We start from the raw sequence: 21,224 nt of genomic DNA, 5'->3' as shown, positions 1-21,224 counted from the left end.
ACACCCCCCATGCCCGCAGGAGAGAGAAGGGCTGCATCAGCGCCTACCCACCAACTACGAGGAAAAAAATATAATAAAGTAAAATAAGTAATATTCAAATGACACCACATCTACAGGCTCTGGCATCGTTCCGGAGTGCACCCAGACGTTAAGAGGCAGGGGAACAAGAATGGAAGAGAATGAAGCAGTTACGAGGAAACAAGCCTGACTTAATAGACAGGCTTCTGCAGCACACGCTGCCAGAGCAGCCTCAGATTACAATAAATGCACTGTTTCCCCTGCCAGGGCTCATTTGTGCATCTCCACACCCACCACGTCTCCACGCCAGCCAGTGTCAGGCTGTGTCATCAGCCATTGTTAGCAGATGGAAAAACCCTCCTGCACCAGGAGCCGCGGAGGCACCGTGGGGAGCACCTTTCCTCCCGGCCCAGCAGAAGCGCTGCAGGACTGGGCGAGCGTGCCCAGGGCCCAAATCCCGGCCACCTCTGCTGCCCAGCTCAGCCCCTGGCTCTGGGTGGCAAGTGGGGGCCAGCCTCTGTGCAAAGGGCCGAAGCCACAGCGTGAGTGAAAGGTGCCACGCAGACCGCGGCTGCACGCACACGGCTCTACCTGACCGCTGGCACAGACCTGTCAGGCTTGCCAGCCTGATCATCACCGCCGACTGTGTCTCAACAAGTCTCCATGCCGCCGGCGACAGTTCATTTGTCACCGTTGTGGTACCTTTTGTGACCACCCATTTCTGCAGACACAGGTGCTGCCCCACAAGGACACGCCTGAAAGCATCCTTCCAGCACAGCTCTGCCAAAACCCGGTGGGTGGGATCACCACCAGCCCCCAACAGCCCTGCCATGCTGGGAAGCCTTTTTGTGGAACACTCCCCGTCTCTCTGCCTGTTGGCATTTGGGATCAAGCTTTCAAAACCATTACCCATTCCCTCACGCGCACACTCTGCTCCTGATGCTCTTAAGCATCACCTGGCCTTTTGAGATCCAAAAATATCAGGGGGTCTCTTAACATTTCTCAGTGTGACACTGCAGAAGGAAAGAGAGGCAGCAGCTTCCAGAAGGCTCCTGAATCCAGCCAAGAATAGTGCTCACCTTGTTTACAAAGCACAAGGGCATAATTAGGGTAGCATGGAAGCAGGTGTATGGCTTTACTGCTCTCTCCCTTGTAAAAGAAGAGGCACTAATTGCAATAGCATTTCATCAGTAGCTGATGTCTCCTCCTTACTAAGGTACCACACAACAGCACAGAACAACCCCTGGCTGGAATCACAGGGATAGATGGCCAGCCACCAGCTACACTCAGTGATTCCCTACGGTCTGTCGGTATGGTAAGAAATGCCATCCTGACAGTTGCCAGTTTATCAAAATCTGTCTAGTCAGTAACTGAGGCTTTTCTCCCCGCTTGCACCTGACACAAAATAGAACTGCAATCCCCAGGCAGACCTCATTGTTTTTAGAGATGCCAGAGACATCACAGAGATGGTGCTTGTGGGCTGTGACAGGGTGGTTGAACAGGATGGGCATGGCTCGCACCAAGAAAAAATACGGGAACTCCAGTCTACCTGGGATAGGAATGGTTTTTGTCACCAAAGCACAAAGACTGGGCAATTTTGATTCAACCAACTGCTCTGTTAACAGTTATTTTGTGAAACCAGGGCAAGGCATTTCACCACTTTAGTCTTCCACCTCTCTTTCCGCAGGGATAGGAAAACATACTGTGGAAAGGAGGGGAAGTATTTTGATTATATCTCCAAACAACCAAAGAAAAGGAACTAATAAAAAGTCTCTCAATAGACACACAAGGTTTGAAATTACTATTCTCCTGAGCTGGATATTCCAGCATCAGCACACACTTGGAAAGTAATACTACATTTACTTGTCTCTGATGGACTGTGCACAACCTAAGGCACAATGAAGAGCAACACTTCCATACCAAGCTGATGAAGCAATCACTGAGAAAGCCAAAAGACACAGTTAACCTCCCCTCTCCATGTTTTCTCCACATCACAACCAACAGATATGCCCATATTTCTCAGTCTTCCTTCAATGGCTACAGTCTTGCCTGTCACACTGTCACATGTAGCTTTTGACAACATATAGGCTTTTACAATTCAGGTTGGGAATAATTCCCACAGCAATTTATCTCACACAAACACATGCACCATTCACTCATGCTCCTGGCTTCTCCACTGAAATAGCTGTCCTAGAAAAGCCCAGAAATTGCTGCAGATACAACATGCAAACTGTGGCTTTTCATATGTTACTGTCAGAAACTAACTGCAAATTCCGATTGCAGCACTGTTGAGTATGAGATGAACCAGGAAGGAGTGTTTGTGCATCTCCAGAATCATACTAGACAGTTCAAACAATAGCTGTCAGGAAGTAAAAATACTCAGATTTCCAATACAACCTTCACAAAAAAAAGCCAAACCTGCTGCTTGCTTGGGTGACAGAAGAGTGGAAGGCACCACTCCCTTCATTTGCAGGCTCAGTCATTGCTTCAGTGCTATTAGCTTTGAGATCTATAGGCGAGTTACCTGCCAGCACAAGGTGACTCCTATAATTCTCTGTATACTCTCATACTCCAGACCTCCCCCCAGCTGTGATGCTTTAAAGTTCTCTGAGATATCTTATATTCTAATGGTGCAACACAGTCCCAAAAATCTCTAACAACAAGCGCAGCTTAGCTGAACAATCTGCCATCCCCAGAAGTCGCTATGTGTCCTGACATGCAAGAACAGATTCTGGGGCGGAAATCTAGGAAGGAGGAATAAACAATCAAAACAATGCCCGAAAGGGACACAATCTGCGGAAAGGGACAGAAGAAGCGTTGTTCTAGGGGAGACACCATAGCTGAGATTTTCATTCTGCCTTCTATAAAAATAGAGAAGACCACCTGAAACCTGACTTCACTTCATTGCTTCCCATGGGCGTCAAAGCATGGGTTCAGGACATAAGGGTCATTTGACCAGAACTCCAGAGCAATCTCCTCCACCCCAACCAGGACACGATAATGCTGCAGAACAGGGCAAGTGAGTCCTGGAGGGCCGTCACCAAGCTGCAGAAGTCAGAAGGGAGAGCTACCTGCAATACCTGTGTCAGCTACGCAGACACCACTCACCCACAGCATTTTCAGCTTCAGCAGGCTGAGGAAAGGATTTAATTGGGAGAAATAAAGCAACTTGTGAGATTTTGTTACCATGGAGGTGAGAAAGTTCCTGCCAGATCCCAGAGGAACAGGAACAAGCCCTGCATATCAGTAAAGCATATCATAAAGGTCCTTGTAGAAAAAGCCCCAGAGAACAGGAGAAATCCCACCTGCAGGAGTAACGTTGTCACCACGGTGGTCTAAGGATACAGAAAAGGCAAGATGTGTAAAGCGGTGATATTGCTTATTAAAGCAATTGAATCTGGGTTGACAAAGGAATTTCTCTTTGCAGTGGTAACGATCTTTGTGCTTCTTTGGGAGGATTTTGCTCCCACCTGTACATGAGAAGGAATAGTGAAACCCAAGTGCTTTGTTTTTCCTTTTTCTTCAAGGGGCCAAAGCTGTCCTCAGGAGTGAAAACAAGAGCTACGGGAAGCCAGCGAAAAGCTGTCAACAAGATGAAAGACCTGACGGCTCTCCCAGAAGAGAGCCCCGCGCCGCCTGCTCTAGGGAGGGCCCGGGGGAAGCGGAGGGAGGCCGCAAGCTGGATCGCAGCATGAAAGCCCCGGGGCGAGCTCAGCAGAGAGAGGCATCGGTGGGACCCCGGGGAGCGGGGCTGCCCGCACCGTCCAAGAAAAGATGTCGGCCAGCCTCTTTCTCCTGGCGGCCGGCGGGAGGTGTGGTCCCCGCGCCGCCGCGCCAGCCACCGGCCCCGCCGCACCTGATGCGGCAAGGCAGGGGAACGGCTCGGGATGCGGCGGGGGCAGCGAGCGCGGGGAACGCCCTGCGGGCCAGCCCAGGCGTTCGCCGGGCCGCGCCCCCGCCCGCGCTCCCGGCCCCGCCGCGCCCCGGGAACGGCCGCCCGCTCCCCGCCGGCGCCCCCGGCCCCGCTCGCACGATGGGCTGGGCGGACCGGTCTGCGCCCCGGCGGGTCACCGCGCCCGCCCGGCGAGCCGGCTCTGCGGGAGCGGGGGCCGCCCGAGCCGCTGCCGGGTTGCTCCAGGCGGGGACGCGGGCCGTGCCCGGGGAGCGGGTGCCGCCGGAGCAGCTCCAGCCGGGGCTCAGCCCGCCGGGGCGCGGCTCTGCCCAGCCCGGGCTCACCGGCGGCGCCGGGACACCTGCGCGGGCGGCGGGCCGGGCCGCGGCTCTTTGTCTGCGCGCCGCCGCCGCCGCCCCGGGCCGGCCCGCGGCGCCGGGCACCGGCCCCGCGCTCCCCGCCCGCCCCGGGCACCGCCGCCCGCCCCGCGCTCCCCGCCCGCCGCCGGCAGCGGCCCCCCCCCGCACAGCCCGCCCCGCGGCGCCCACCGTGATGCGCGGGATGTTCTTCTTGCCCTGGTACGACATGGCGCCGCCCGCCCCGACCCGCCGCCGCCGCCTGCGCTGCCCTCCGCGCCGGCTCCGCACAAAGGCGAGCCCGAGCCCGCGCCCGCCGTGCCAGCCGCCACCGGGGACGGCCGCCCGCCCCGCCCGGCCCCGCCCACGGCGCCGCCCGCGGCCGCCAGGGGGCGCTCCGCCACCGGGTACCGGGCACGGCTGCCCGCGCAACGGGTATCCCGTACCGCGCTCCGGGCACCGCTCCCCGCGCAACGGGTATCGGGTACCGGGCACCGCTCCCCGTGCACCGGGTATCCCGTACTGCGCTCCGGGCACCGCTCCCCGCGCACCCGGTATCCCGTACTGCGCTCCGGGCACCGCTCCCCGTGCACCCGGCATCCCGTACTGCGCTCCGGGCACCGCTCCCCGCGCACCGGGTATCCCGTACTGCGCTCCGGGCACCGCTCCCCGCGCAACGGGTATCGGGTACCGGGCACCGCTCCCCGTGCACCGGGTATCCCGTACTGCGCTCCGGGCACCGCTCCCGTGCACCCGGTATCGGGTACCGGGCACCGCTCCCCGCACAACGGGTATCAGGTACTGGGCTCCAGACACCACTTCCCGTGCACCGGGTATCGGGTACCGGGCACCGCTCCCCGCGCACCGGGTATCCCGTACTGCGCTCCGGGCACCGCTCCCCGCGCACCGGGTATCCCGTACTGCGCTCCGGGCACCGCTCCCCGCGCACCGGGTATCCCGTACTGCGCTCCGGGCACCGCTCCCCGCGCACCGGGTATCCCGTACTGCGCTCCGGGCACCGCTCCCCGCGCACCGGGTATCCCGTACTGCGCTCCGGGCACCGCTCCCCGCGCACCGGGTATCCCGTACTGCGCTCCGGGCACCGCTCCCCGCGCACCGGGTATCCCGTACTGCGCTCCGGGCACCGCTCCCCGCGCAACGGGTATCCCGTACTGCGCTCCGGGCACCGCTCCCCGCGCAACGGGTATCGGGTACCGGGCACCGCTCCCCGTGCACCGGGTATCCCGTACTGCGCTCCGGGCACCGCTCCCCGTGCACCCGGTATCCCGTACTGCGCTCCGGGCACCGCTCCCCGCGCACCGGGTATCCCGTACTGCGCTCCGGGCACTGCTCCCCGCGCAACGGGTATCCCGTACTGCGCTCCGGGCACCGCTCCCCGTGCACCCGGTATCCCGTACTGCGCTCCGGGCACCGCTCCCGTGCACCCGGTATCGGGTACCGGGCACCACTCCCCGCGCAACGGGTATCAGGTACTGGGCTCCAGACACCACTTCCCGTGCACCGGGTATCGGGTACCGGGCACCGCTCCCCGCGCAACGGGTATCCCGTACTGCGCTCCGGGCACCGCTCCCCGTGCACCCGGTATCCCGTACTGCGCTCCGGGCACCGCTCCCCGTGCACCCGGTATCCCGTACTGCGCTCCGGGCACCGCTCCCCGTGCACCCGGTATCCCGTACTGCGCTCCGGGCACCGCTCCCCGTGCAACGGGTATCAGGTGCTGGGCTCCAGACACCACTTCCCCGCGCAACGGGTATCCCATACTGGGCACCATGCACCACTCCCCGTGCAACGGGTATCCCGTACTGCGCTCCGGGCACGACTGCCTGTGCACTGGGTATCGGGTACTGGGCTCCAGACACCGGTCCCCATGCACCGGTTATCGGGTACCACGCACCACTCCCCGTGCACCGGGTATCCCATACTGTGCTCCGGACACCACTCCCCATGCACCGGGTATTGGGTACCGGGCACCACGCACCGCTCCCTGCGCAACAGGTATCCCATACTGCGCTCCGGGCACCACTGCCTGCGCACCGGCTATTGGGTACTGGGCTCCGGACACCGTTCCCCACACACCGGGTATCCCGTACTGGGCACCGCACACCGCTCCCCGCACACAACCCCCCGTGCAGTGAGCGGGGGTTGCCACCCTCTGCACACCAGGTGCCAGGCACCCGGCATCACCCACCAGGCAGCTGGCCCCGGGCAGAGCCCAGCCTCCGGGCCCGTGCCCCTCTGCCAGGGAAGCCCTGGGCTTGGGGTGGCTGTGGAGGGGCCCCAGTCTGCACCCCGGTCCAGCCTACAGAGAGGGCAACCAGGGGAGCAAGCCACAAACAGGGGTCTTTTAAGCTGAAACTTTTCCATGTAATATTAGTGAGTAAAAATGAAAGAGATTTCTAAAAGAATGGATATTTTGGTACTGCTGGAGCGCATCTGGATGACCTTAAACTTTCCTGCACAAGCATAAGAATTGGAAACATTTAAAAAAAAATAAAATGCCCTACGCATCTGGCTCCGTGTCCTGTGTAAACACTACGAGAGCTGGCAGTGCTAAGGACTGCTGTATTTCCTCAGCTGTGATCTTGGTAGGAAGGTTTAAACTGTGGAATTGGTTACAAGTATTCAGCATGTGCTGAGCCAGATGATGCTGGGCCTGGGACCCCCACTGACAGCCAGGACTGGGCCAGCTGGAGTTGTGCTGTGATGGGAAGAACTTGTCTGCCCTCTCCTGTCTGACGCGATCCACGATGCTGCCGGCAGGTCCGCTGCCCTGCAGAGCCATGGCCAGGCCTGAATCTCTCTTTCTCTCCCAGGCCAGCTGTGACTCCTCTCATGTGCAGAGCCCTGAACGCCATCAGCGAGACCTCCCTACAGATCCTGCTGCCAGCTAGCAGCTAATGGTGTGTCCTCTGCTACCCAAATCTTACAGCCACACCTGGCACAGGCATTGCTGTAAATCTGATTTCTAGCTCCTGCTAGAAAAACAAGCCATCTGACCTGGATGATCGACACCCAACTCTCCCTTCAGTTTGCTTTCCGAATTAGAACCTAACTATGGTTTGCTATGGCTGCAGCGGCCTGAAGAGCACCCTGCCCAGCACTGCATGGACGAGCAAAGCAATCTTCGTAACACAACCCTTGATGCTGCAGCCAACTTTGACTGCTACAAAGCTCTGGGGAAGTGGGTGATCGCAGTGCAGACTGTCTGGAGTACGTATTCTGCTGCTGGGGTTCAGTGGAGGGTCACACTCAATAGTGTTAATTACATGTTCTCCTTGCTGAAGGGTTTAAGCACATAGATTGGTATGGCAGCCCTCCCTTACCACAAACTTTGATGTCTCCACTAGCTCAGTAACCCAGCCCAAAGCTTTTATTACTCACTGAGTCTGTTATTCTGTGTGTGCTTCCGCTGAAGCTCTTAGAAAGTTTTACTGGATACATATTTATTCTAAACCAAAAAGGCTTTCACCAGCTTAAAGTGAAAGTCAGCAGCTTCTCAATAACCTACTTATTACTGCCAGGACTAGGAGGGCATCTGCATGGGCTGCTTGGCCCAGCTGGACCACTGCCTCCTGCCTCGGTTCCCGTAGCTCCCCTGCTGCTGCCTGCGAGCTGGTGCACCCCAGCACTCGGCCGGAGACAAGCCGAAAGCCTTCCCCCTCCCTGGTGGGCCCATGGGCAGGGAGGTGTCTGCAAGCACCAGGAAAGGAACGGGAAGCAGTGCTGTACCGGAGCCTCAGCAACCAGGGAGGGTGTGGGGAAGAGATAAGGTACCAGACCGTACTGTTCTTGCCACGATGCTGCGATGCTTCAAGAAGAGGTCCTGGTCTCTACCGAAATTAGACTGGCTGGGGCTGGACGTGAGAAAGACCCTTGACCCCTATTGCCAAACCTCCTGACATGTCACTCGCCCACTTTCCAGAAAGTTAAAAGTAGTCCTATGCTGGGTGCTACCATGTTACCTTGTCTGGAGTAGCAGTTAATTAGTTAATAATAGATAAATGACTCTTCAGACAGATGCTGCTAACTTGAGCACTTGGACAGTTTCAAGAGCCAAGCTTGCATCAGCCCCCTGGATGCTGGCCAACCACGGTGACTTCAGACCCTTCTTTTGAAGAGATGTGCTTTCCTCCTGGTTGCTATGTGATACTCACACAAATACACAGTAAAACATGCTGCCCTGGGCCCAGAACATTCAAAATGGAAAAAGATTTTTTTCTTCCATAGGACCTCTCCCAGGTGCAGTCAGCGAGGTGTTAGTCACATGCTTCAAAACAAGCAGCATGGTCAATTTGAAAGTTATTTAAAAATGGCAATACTCTTACAGCTCATAACCTCCTTGGAAACACCTACAGGGATAACATGGCACTAGATATTTGTTAATAGCCACAAAGTAGAAGGCACATGCTGCTGCAAGGACTTTGTCACCAAAACAAATCCAGCTCTGACTGTGGTCTGCCAATGCTCAGCAGCCAGGCTCAACATCTATCTGTAAAGACCAGGATGCTGCTGACCCAGCAGATCCCACCAGCTCTACACGTCTGTGATCAACGGCTCTTGCAGACAGGCACAACCAAGAGACAGTGAATATAACCAGTCATGGAATAATCAGGTCTCAGATGTCATAATGTTCAGCAGACCTGTCAGGACAGCCCATCCCCATGCATGCAGTCTCCTCCTCCCCATATGTATTCTTTGCATAAAACCATCCCCTCTTCTCTCCTAGCAGATGAGTTATCAGGGGCTGAGCTACTTCGGGGCACAGTGAATCCAAGGGACAGAAACACCACAGCTGGTGCACCCTCTCCAGACGGAACCTCTGGCAGGACACGGTATCTCAAGAGGCTGGTCACGCACTCCTACCCCAGCGCATGAGGAACTTTGACCACACGTGAACTTCAGAGAAGCTTTTCTTGTGCTTGTGCATGCCATCCCTGGAGGACGGGGGTTGCTGACCCAGAGCTGTGGCTCTCCCTCCACACTCTTTGACCCCTTCCCAATGAGATCCATGGGGTCACCCTTACTTCTGTGGGAGAGTGCAACTCCCCACAAGTGATGAGTGCTCACAAGCATTTGACAATCATGATACCTGGTGCTGTTGGCTCCAGCTCTCCCAATCTCTGATGTCCAACTTGAGAGCCAGAGCTGGAAGAAACTGGGAAGAGAGCCCACTGGCTCTGTTACTGAGAAACACTCAAAACTACACTGGCTTTCGCACCATTCCCACCATCCACACCATCTCCCAGAGGCAGCATGGAGCTCTGCAGCCCTTCAAACTCCCACTCTGCAGCAGACATGAATGGGAAGGAATCTGAAACTCAGCTGCTCGTGCTGGACACACGTGAGGTCTGCCAGGAGGCAGCAGGAGACACGCGTTGTACAAGGCAGGTGGCGGGCAGTGACACAAGTTTTTCCGCAGTGGAGAAACTCTGCTTAGTTTTCTCCTGGATAGAATTGAGGCTTTGGCAGTGGAAACAAGGTGGGAAATCAGCAGATGTATGGCCTGAAACAAACTAAACTTCTAGGTCAGCATTTAATGTTTTCAAGGAACCATTATGTTAAAAGCAGTAAGGTGTTACCACCACTCCAGCTGGATTACTGCATGATTTCAATCACCTGCCCAAATTGACATTAGGGTCGGTAGTTGTTCAAGCCAAAATTTATTTGCAGCCTTCTTAAGGACTAAAGTCAGAGCAATTTCAGGACCATTCCTTTCTTTCTCCTTTGGACTGAGGTGACAGGTGATGCCACCTACAAAATCCTTGTCTGAGGTTGATGCTTCACGGAACGTAACAAAGGCTCTGGAAAAACACAAGTTCCCCAGAAGGGATTGTCCTTGACTGTCAGGAGCCCACAGCAACTGCAGCGTGGCCAGAGCAAACACAGAGACAATGTCTCTATCAAAATACCAGCTTCCACCCTGTGGCTTTGGGACACCTTGAGTTTTGTGGACTACCCTACACTGTCCACACGAGGCGACTAAGAACAGGCCTAACACCAGAGTGCTTTAGTCTGCTGTACAAGACTCCTAACTTCCACCTGCGCTGAAGTGTGACCAGAGGGGCAGAGGAAGGTGGGAAGGGGCAGCTGGTGGTGTTGACACAGCATTCATCATAGGCTTGTGCTACCAGTTGCAGCTGAGAGGCCCAGCACTCAACAGGCTTCGTGAGCAACCAGAAGCCTGGTCGCAAGCTTCCCTCATTTCTCTGGAGCAAGCCCACCTCTGGATAGCCGGTGTTCAGAGGCACAATGGGGACTCGGCTCTAGGAAGCATGCCCTGCCCTTGCCTGCTCCAAGCCTGCTGCAGGTAAGGGATTCAAGACCACCACCCCAATACTGCTTCTCCCAGGACAGCTGCCTGCAGGCAGGGCTCATTCCCCCAGACTGTGAGCAGCCCCCTGACAGAGCAATTAAATGCACACCCAATGCATAACTATGTTTCAGCTGGAAAAGCCAGCCAAGTTTTAGTTACTTACTCTTAAAAGAAAAGAGAAGGAAAAAAAAAAGAAAAAAATAAGAAAGGAAAAAAAAGAGCACCTTGAATTTCTGTTGTATGGTGACAAAAACTTACATTGCAAAAATATCTAATAACAGCAGGACCTAACTGCTGCCTTCAAAAGAGACTTGAACTCCTGGGCATGGACATACTTATGTGGCTAACTGCCTGTGGGAACACAGTTGGTAACCTCATGCCTACATCCCTCAGGACCCAGCCGTGCTGGCGCAAGCCTGCCTTCGGCTCCCGACTGCCTCTCCTTCAGACAAGAGGACATCGGTGCTTCTGAAGAGCACTGCAGGGCCTCCGAGAGCTAACCGACCCCAGACTGCAACAGACTGACCCAAACCGGCACCAAAGCAGGGGAGTCTTGCCCCTGGAGAACAGCTCCTGCACCCTGCATGCACACAGAGAAGGTGTCCAGGCAAGGGACAAGATGTTTCTTCTCTTTGCCAGAAATAAATGAGGTTGAAACCAAACATGTCAAATGGAATATGCGAATATGTGTACACGAGTGACTGCTGCTTCAAGGCCAATTAATTCAATTACAGCCTGATCCTGCAGAGCAACGAAGTGCCCTTGATTTGGGTGGCTCAACAAGTGCTTCTCCTTTCCTGGCGCTGGGTCCGCTCAGCGACCCGCAGGAGGCTGAGGCTGGGAGGGAGCTGCCAGCCGCAGAGGCTGGCCCAGCGCGCTGTGGGACTGGGCACCGCCGAGACCCCTGTCCCTCTGCTCAGCAGCGCTGCCAGTGTCAGCAGCGACCCGATGAGAGGTTTCACCCCTGCCAGCTTGGGTGGATAGCACCTCTCTTCCGTTCCTCCCTTCAAAGGCACGATGCAAATGCGGAGAGCCCAGCAGAGCGGCACGTATGCCCGTTTTGTCACTGATTAGGTACATTAATGATTCCCTGCCTTTCTCTCACACTCCCCCTGACCCAAGCCCCCGGGTTTCTGCTCCCCGGCTCCCTTCCCAGCTGACATCTTCCTCCTCTGTGTTGCTTGCCTCGCAAGCCTCAGAAGAGCCAACCTAGGCTGAAAAGCAGAACCGAGCTGAGGACGCGCAGCAGCGGTCCCGGGCCGAGGCTTGCTGGGAGCCAGCGCAGGCGCCCGGGGCATGTCGAATCGCCCTCCTCTCCTGGAGCAGGCAGAAGAGGTGGCCTCTGTTGGGGCAGGGGGTCCCCAAACCCGCAGCTGCAGGGTTAGCATGAAGGGAGCCGCTCTCCCCCCAGGCAGGCTGGTAGCGGGAACCGCTGCCTCCCAGGGGGGCTGAAGCTGCTCCCCCCCGCAGCCCCCAGCCCCACCGCAGGCCCTGCAGGATGAGCTGCGGGAAGGACGTGGTACTCCCGGCAGCCGGGAGCTGGGAAGGAAGGGCTGTGGAAACCATGCAGGCCAGAGGGGAGCAGAAAGCTCACTGCAGAAATTACACCAGAAAAAAACGGCAGGGGAGAGAAATGCAGGAGCAAGAAGATGGCGGCGCTGGGCTCGCAGAACTCAAGGGTACGCGGCAGCAAAAACCGAATCTGTAAGTAGCCTCGGGTGCTCAAGGGCTTAAAGCCCGAGTGCAGAAGTAGGGTCCAAATTAAAGCAGCAGTATGGTAAACAAGCAGACATAGCAGAGCATACAGCCAGGCTTGCAGGAAAAAATGAGGGGTGCCCCGAGAGACTTTTCATCCCCACTCAGGAGAACTGTTCTTCCCCCTGTCTGGCCCCCAGCCTGGCAGAGACGCCCGGTGCCAGCAGCGCTGGGCCGGTGATGGGGCTCCTGCCACAGGATGTCACCAGAGCACAGGGCCAGGCCCTCTGGGACCCGCTGCTGGAGGGGAGGGTCCCGCCGCCACCCTCCCTGCCCCTCCCTGCAGCCCTTCTCCCACCCCACAGCCCCAGCCCCACGGACACGAGACACCCAACGTGGACAGGATCCTCCCAGGAACGCTAAGACGAGGAGGCTCTTGGCCAAGCGGGTGGCGATCCGGGGCTCAGAAATAACTCTTCAGTCCTCAGCCGCGAGCAGAGGCCCTGCTGCAGGCTGCTGTGCTGTTGTGGCAAAGAGCCTGCTGAAAAAAGAAAGTCCAGGGATAGCAAGACCTCGCTGCATCCCTTGTGGGAGGTCTGATACCCCAGCCAGCAGAGACAGGGGGGCACACAGGCACCCCTTCTCTAATTGGCGAACGCCAGGGTAACGAGAGCTCCCCGCTCCAGAGGCATCTCTAAAACTGAAGGTACCTGGCTGTTGTTGGCTCCCACCAGCAGGCTGGCTCAGCTCACTGGAAGCATCATCTATTTTACATCCCAGAGAAAACCAGATGCTGTAAACCACAGAAGGACCCAAACCCTATCCACGAACAGATCCAGACTTGTGCCACGTGCAGGGTAAGTGCAGCTGCGATGGTGGCACAGCTCCTCTCCCACATGGGATCAGAGCATGTGCTGCATCAGTTGATGGTAGCTCAGTCCCTTCTGCCTCACTCCCCACTCCCTCACACATCAGTCTGACATGATGGGAAGGTTTGAGCCAAATTCAGATCCTTCCTCATTTCTTTAACATGTATGTTGAGAAACAGGATTTTTACTAGATTCAGCTATTTCACCATGATGTGAAAGGTGCTACCTGTTGCTTCCTTTCTCCACTGACACAGAACTTCTGTGAAGCTTTTTTGTGCAATTTGAACTCACTTCAGCTCATCCTAGCAAAACCATAGGCATTGTGACCCACTCTCTGTGCAACATGTGGCAGCCTGCAGGCAGCTCTCTGGGGATGACTGCCAGCAGCTACCCAAGCATTTCCAGGCACACCAGCTACCCACACCACTGGACGATGGCTGGGACAGGGTCTTGGCAGGTGCCCAAGCAAACAACAAGGATCTCGGGTCACTGCTGTGACACAGCAGACATCCCTGTGCATCCACAACAGCCACAGGGATGCCTTAAAGCTCTCCCTGGAGTGCTACCCCAGAGTCCTGTGATAGTCACAGGCACCAGCAAAGCAGGACACTATTAGCAATCACAGCTGCTGTAAACAAAACAAGGACAGTGTGCCTGGCTGCTTTATCATCTCACAATCTTTAATCCAATGTCAGTGTTCTTGAGGCCCGACCCATAGCAGCATGGCTGGGGATGCAGGCTTTCATGGCACAAGCTGACAAACCTGTTCTTTAGGACACATCCCGCAGCCTCCACAACCACGCCTGCAGCCACACCAGCACCCAGGATGGGGCACCGAGGTATCTGGATGTTGTGCTGCCTGTAGCAACGGGGACAACAGCACCCAGCACCGACCCACTGGGGATGCCTGCTCCCACTGCAGGCAGCTGCGTCCCTCCCTCATTCCTGCTGCGCCTGGGCTAGAGGAGATCGCTCACCCCAAAATGTCACCCAGGTGAAACACTAATGCCAAGCCTGGAGGGAGATGTCTTCCACTTCACACTTAGCTCCCTGCAGGGGGTGAGCTTTGGCTACGCAAGAGCACCTGGATTTCCGCTGAAATAACTCAATTCCCTCAGAGCGTGGATGGGCCAGCCTGAGCCTGTGAAATACAGGCACCCGTCTCACCCCCTCTAACGTGCGTGCGGAGCAAGGACTGGAAAGGTCTGAGCTCTCTGCTCAGCATCACTTCTTTCCCCCCCCTCAACTGAATGGAAACGCCCATTACAGGATCCAAATCCGTGTGTTGTAAAATGGAGCTCGGCTGTTCCCAGCAGAGCAATGGGAAAGATGCTGCTGGATCCAACCCACAGCTGAGAGCCAGCCCAGCTGAACAAGCCAAGGTCCAGCTATACTTTCCAGCTTCTCAGCCCTGTCTCCAGGAAGGCTGCCGGCATGTTTGTTTTTTGTTTCTTCCTCCCATTTCCTCCAGCCATCCATAGCAACTGCTCCCCAGCAGAAAAATCAACCTTCTCCGCCTTCCACCTCTTCACAGGGGTGACGATGGAAGGGGTCCATGCAGGGAAAGCTTTTGCGAAGTAAAGCGACAGAGCAAATGCAGTTCTAGTTGGTCTCTGCCATGGTTTTCCTAGGGATTAGGGCTAACTGTCAGTGGCCAGCTTTGCGCTCACCCAGACCATCTCTGAAGAGCAGGCCACACATATGAAATGACTTTTCTGGGTCTCCTCAAAAAACCTCCTTGTTTTGATGCCATTTGCAATGGCTTCTACATTTTAGTCTTTCTCTAGGTCTGTTTGCTTGTACTTTTCAGAGCTGAATCTCTTTTTGTCATTCCCAGCTTGTGCCTCTGAGTCCCCAAGACCACGTGGGGATTGTTCCTCCCCAGCTGGCATTCACAACATCACTGTCATTGCACACATGCTGTAGCTCTCCTTCCACATCACTAGTGATACCGGAGAAGAGTTGCTTCTAACAGAGATGCATACAGCTTCCCACTAAACCATTCATACACCCTCCCTTTAAGCCCCGTACAACTTTCCTATGGAGCTGTATCCGCCTAGTCAGTTTGCAAGCTCACGCTGCGGTGCTGGCAGCCCAGCTGACAGGGTGTGCACAGGGTGAGGCCATTTCGAGGTCCCTTCCCTTCACACATGAGAGCTCAGCTTCTTCCAGGCTGCCTTGATCCCCGCGTCAGGCATGGAGGGTGCCAGCAGCCCCCACCAGCCCAACTGCTGTGGGACTTCGTCTGCCCTGGCGGGACTGCAAGCAAAACCTTTCTGCAAAAGCAAAGTGGCCTGAGAGCCTAACAAGCACCCTGCTCACCCTGCCCGGGGTGAGGCTGCTGCTGGGCATGCGGCACAAGAAGAGCAGAGCAGCACAGCAGCTGAGTGACACCGAAAAGCTGCTGAGCCACAGTCCTGGGACTCCGCTGAACCCTCCTGGAAGACCCATGTCTTGGCAGCTGCCTGTCTGCCGGAGAGACACTGTCCGTTAGGAAACAAAAGCCCCCAAAAGCCTAGTCTACCTTGCTGGTGGCACGCCTGGCACATATTGGAGACAAACACACCTCCCAGCCAGTGGGCAGGCAGAGCTGTGGTTTTTCTGGCCTGTTGGAGGTACTGACATCTTAGATAAAAAGGAAAGAAGAGGATTATTTTGGACAGAGCCAACTATTTTGCTGCAGCCAAACCACAATGTTTCATTTCAATTTAAACCTACTGAAGTTTGCGTTTGACACTTTCAACTATGTTCATAAAAAATGCTTAGAGAGTTTCCAACACAACAAAGCCCCTTCCAAGTAAGAAAGCAGCGAGTCTTGCCTTGCAAATCTCAAAACGTTTAGCTGCTTCTCAGAATTTGTCATTGTTTTCCTTTCTTTCCTAAAATGGGCATCTCAAAAGTCACACAAATCTGTGAGAACAAACAAGAAAAGTCCACGTGGCTCATGTAGTTTGTTTGGCTCCCAAAGTATGTTTGTTGGCGGAATGCTGCCTGCCAGGAGGCTCCCTGCGACACCTCCGTGGCACCTCTGTCAGGACCACAGACACCTGGGAACCAGCCCTTCGTTTCTGCACCTCACCCTAAAGCCAGCAGCTTGGCAGGGACAGAGGACCCTCGTACCCTGCTGGGCTTCATCGGCCAGAACCACTTCAAAGAAGAGAAGCTGCTGCATCACCGATGCTGTGTCCTGCTGCATGGTGTTTTTCTTGTGGCATCTCCCACCAGAGCACTGCACAAGCCCACTGCTGGTCAGTGGTCAAGGGAGAATCAATCTCAGCTACTCTGGAAGCTACTCATGAAAACAGACTTTTCCTGATGCGGCAGCAGGTGCAGGTTTTGCTGTGTTTTCTGATAACCTCAGAAAAAATATACAGTATTAAAAGAAGCATCACCTCTCCTACCTGCTGCAATGGGCTATTGCTAGAGCATCTTGTATACGGTGTACTTCATGGCATGCTTGGTGATGCCCCGTTGCTCCCATAAAATGTGCCACGGCTAGGATCTATTATTAGTTGTGAAATGTGGAGAAAAAAATATCACTGTCTTTTTATTTTAAATAAAGTCTTTTGGGGTATCACTTTGCAAAGGTAAAGAGCATTATAAACCATATATCATGGACTTAAAAAGAACTCCTTGCCCTGCACATGAGCCTCTCCTAAACCACCAGGCCAGAATCCCTCTAAATGGTGCGCGTCCCGGGGTCACAACACAAAAGAAAGGCACCAGCAGAAATACTCATCTTGCAGGTCACGCCAGCCAGCCCACCCAGTGCCCCTGCCTTTTCAGAGGAGATCAATCTGCTTCAAGAAGGCTGAGAAAAGGCTGGATCAATGCAGGACTGAGTGATCAGTCAACCCATCTTTTTTTACACCTGGCTGCAAAACCTAGTTTCCTTTCTACATAAAAGTTCCATAAAGACCTACACTCTCCCAGGAAAAGCATGAGGATTTCAAGAACACATCACCCAGAATAACAATTGCAGCATCCTTCCAAAGCCCCAGCAGCGTGAGCTCGGCACGCTGTTGTGGTGCCTTAGGGATTGGGTGGCCAGGTAACCCCGGTGTCTGCCAGCCAGTTCCCTGCTCCGACTGCACCACCCGCAGCACCGAGGCCAGCCAGCTTGCAAAAAGCCTTGACCGCCCAGAGCCCAGAACAAGGACAGAAGGAAACCAAGGACTGTTGCCACAAGATAGCGTGATAAATCAACTATTTCCATGTTAGGGTGTGTTTTTTGGTAAAACGAAAGCTCTTTGCAGCAAGCTGGAACTCTTCAACTGAATCCCTAATTTCTTTAGAAAACTAGCCCTACTGCGTAACTCGCATGAAATCTGAGTCTTCTTATGCCGGGGGGGGGGGGGGGGGGGGGGGGAGCGGTTTATCAAACTTTGCAGTTTTGCATAGCTGCTGGTAATAATCTGTATCCCAGCATGAAGAGCCAAAGAACCAACCTCTTATTGTTGTGCTTCAGGCATCAGATTTCTTAAAAAACACAAACAAGAATGTGTGGGATTTTTTTCAGTAAAGATCAGAGTATTTAGCACCAAACTCCATGAATTATATTACAGGTTTCACTGTTGTATTTGCATTGTGGGTAGTAGTTCAGTGGCTTGGGTTTGTTCCTATTGTTAGTAGAAATACCAGAAATAATGTAACTCCGAATCTGTTTCTTAAGAAAAGTAAAGCCAAAACAAAAACCTGAGCCCTCTGCTGAATGGGGTGATACTGAGTTGATGAATTAATGCTATCAAAATGCTTTATGATCCCTTCCACAAATGCAAGATTTTAATCAGTGCTAAAAGGCAGTGCCCAATTGCAACTTTTAGATCACGCTAACTTCACTGGTAAGAAAAAGACTGCAGTTGGCTTGGTGTTTCTGCTATAAATTACTGGCAATGGAAAAAAAAAGCTGAATGCTCAAGTCATAACACACTTTACAAGTGTCAGAAAAACTAAGAGAGAATCGAGTTAGTTCAAGCTTCCTTCTCCCTTTGAGGCAGCCCCACGTGTCTTTCCAGGGTTTATCACAAACTGAATCTGAGTGGTGTCACACAACTGGACACGGCGAGGCACATGTGACACTGGCTACCGCCAGCAGAAAGCCAAGGACTGGCTCCAGCAGGTCTTCTGGAAGGGACAGACCCCTCGCCTGCTTTCGCTGCCCAGTAGTTTCCCTCACACGTGGGAGCCCCCTCCTCCTCCTCCTCCTCCTCCCAGCCGCCAGGCTGATGGAGCTGCCCCAGCCTGTGGTGAAGCTGCAATCCCGTACTTGTGGGACCACAGCCAGTTGCCTTGGAAATGACGACTTCACTGCAGAACCACGCAGCAGGACGGGATGAAATGTCTGGGGGTGAGCGTAACCAGCCTAGTGTTCCTGCCTGTGTTACTACTGAACAGGAGGATGGAAAAGCGGGGTCTCTGCACGGCTGAGCAGCAGGGAGGTACATGGAAGAGGCTGCCACAGACTTCTGTTTTACCTTCTTCCCAGGCACTGAGCACAGAGTGTAAAGCTCCTTCCCCGGCTCCTCAAAGCCACGTTGCCTCTGCAGATGCCCAGTGGTGCAGCTCTCCAGTACCTATTCACACGTTAGTAGCCCTCAGTGAACATTTTTACCACAGGAATTCAGAGGGTGTTGTCTGTGACCTACAGAGAAACTCTCTTTGACTTCATTATAGTAAAGTAAGCATTGCAATCCACTCGGGTTAGACAAAAGGCATGGCAGCTCTTGAGGAAAACTGCAGGAAGCTTCACAAGGGTAGAGTCCACACAGGCTATTACTGACAGAAACCTGCACCAAGTTAAATTGCTCTTGTTAAATAAGGTCTCCGCAAATAGTCTAGGGCAGAGCAGAATCTGGCCCCCAACATTGCCCCTCTAAATCTTATGTGTTCTGCAACAACAACCCTTGCTGCAGCAGATCCTCATACCAGGGAAAACAACCTCCTGCTTTTAGCAAAGAGCACCCGAAAGGTTTGTCTCTTGTTCGGGCAAGTCCTGCACCAGGACTGAGCACCAGGATGTGGCTGAGTCCAGTAAGCCCATCCGCCCGCACAGGCAGGCAGCAGCCTCGGTAGCCAGGGCCTCCTCTAGCAGACACCCCCCGCCCCCCACCCCAACAACCGGTCACTCTCCCTGTCCCCGAACCAACTGGCAAAGCTCAAATTCCCACTGATGAAGCAAAGGCACAGCACCTAACTGCTCTTAGCCCTAACCCTCGCTGTAGTGTAACTATGGCTTCCCTGTGCCTGAATGCACAGCTCGGTTTTTGTCCTTCCAATAGACTTTGTGATAAAGCAAAATGAGGTTGAAACATCTACCTGGGCCTGTACTATTACACTGGCAGGTTGTAAGACATCACATTATCACTGGGCAGTTACACATTGCAGTTGTCTTCCTGTAGAAATGCTGGTGCTTTAATTGTAATTGATGCCATCATTAAAAAAAAAAAAAAAAAAAAAGGTGTGTTGTGTTGGTCTGTTTTACTTCCAAGAAACTGTTCACTGCAAAAATTAGGAGATACATCTGTTGTCTTGTCTGCTGCCCTGTGCACAGGCAGGTTTCTTACTTTCAGCTTTCCTAATAAACAACGTGCTTGGTCAAGGGTAGATGACTTAACCCCCTCTCTCTATTTCTTAATCTGTGAAATTATTCAAAGAAGTTCGATTTGCCTTGACAAAAGAGCCTTTGTGTGCTCTGAATCTGCAGAGTCCAACAGAAGCAAACTCTCTGTGGCTGTGCAGGCACAGAGCGTGGCTCAGTATGCACGACGGGCATTTCCCATCGGGACCGTCGCACTCTGGGATGTTCCTGGGCTTGAAAGCTGTAGTACCAAGTCATATGATTTCTTCTAGCCATGTACGCACAAGAAAGAACACATCTATGAAGCTTCCCACCTTCTTAGGCAATACGTGTGCAGATAAAAAGGGTTTGGTTGCTGATGCCTATCAGGTGGAAGGCCTCAGAGGAATAAATCTAGGAGTAGAAACCATCAGGGAAAGAGGAGCTGTTGAAGGAAAACCTCAGCTACAAAACTCCAGAGATAAGGGTCTACACAAGACCTTAAAAGGGAATAAGACTGTTTCAAATTTTTGGTAAGGCTAATAAAGAAAAGCTCATAGCAAAGCCTGCAGACAGGCCATCCTGAGTTTCTGTTTCTTTTCCAACAAGCAGCAGCATAAAATTGCTAATGCAGTGGTCAGTTCTGCAGCTGCTATTCAAACCATATGGACAAGGTTGGTACTGATAGGAATAATGTCAATTTTGTTCCTGACTCTGTAAATCGGGCTGTAAAGGAACAAAGCCCAAGAACAGGAACCAAAGTGTGCCAATAAGAAACCGAAATGCAGAGGCTGAAGAAACTAAAATGCAATGAAGAAACCTGAAAGCAACTCACTGCTTAGCTGAAGTTCCTACACAAGATAGCAGACATTAAGGACAGCCTGATGCTTTTCCCCAAAACCAAAACAGGCCAAGCCATTGCACTTCACTGCTTCTGCTCCCATCAGGCTCTAGCTGGTAAGGTTAGTCCTCCAAATCACAAACGTCTGCAGTTTATCAAGGTTTGCACTCTGGATATAAGCTGAGGTTTCTGCAGAACCCCGAGACAACCACACCACTTCTTACTCACTCACTACTTCAGTGATTTTTGCTTCCATTTTTAAAAATGGGCTTTATTAATTTGCCCTGTTCACTGGTGAAAACCAGTGCCCTTAAGATAACTATTTACTAAAAAGTTCAGCCCCAAATGAACTCATTGACCAACAGGCCAGCTTGTGGCCTTACTTTCCTCCTATGTAAATGAGCAACAGGCTCACTGGAATGCCAACTGAGGCATTCACTCAACACTGGTAACTTAATCATCTTTCTGCCAAACTCACGCTGGTGAAATCAGAACCAAGAGAGCAAGCCAGCACAATCTCTGGCAGACGGATCTACGCTGCGGAGCTGGATGAATCTGATTATTACCTTCAATTTGGCATAAGTTAAGAAACTTTGTGCCTGACGATACCTTCCGGGATGTCACTTCCAGACCAACGTCACGTCCCTCACTTCTGATTTGTGT

General features: G+C 53.8%; 1 protein-coding gene across 4 annotated transcripts in view; it reads right to left on the bottom strand.

The window, feature by feature from the left end:
- Positions 1-21,224, bottom strand: part of DPYSL3 (dihydropyrimidinase like 3) — a 41,715-nt gene that overhangs the window by 19,638 nt on the left and 853 nt on the right. For 2 of the 4 annotated variants that reach the window (XM_075056291.1, XM_075056292.1), the window contains exon 1: positions 4,459-4,604. The exons of the other annotated variants lie outside the window; for them this stretch is intronic. In XM_075056291.1, coding sequence (XP_074912392.1) covers positions 4,459-4,497 — 39 coding nt within the window. In that variant the 5' untranslated portion in view covers positions 4,498-4,604. Of the gene's footprint in view, positions 1-4,458; positions 4,605-21,224 lie in introns of those variants that run through there. 4 annotated transcript variants of the gene reach the window in all.

This window comes from Buteo buteo, chromosome 24, assembly GCF_964188355.1.
Source record: "Buteo buteo chromosome 24, bButBut1.hap1.1, whole genome shotgun sequence".
Taxonomy (NCBI): domain Eukaryota; kingdom Metazoa; phylum Chordata; class Aves; order Accipitriformes; family Accipitridae; genus Buteo; species Buteo buteo.
This window is presented reverse-complemented; position numbering and strand designations above follow the sequence as displayed.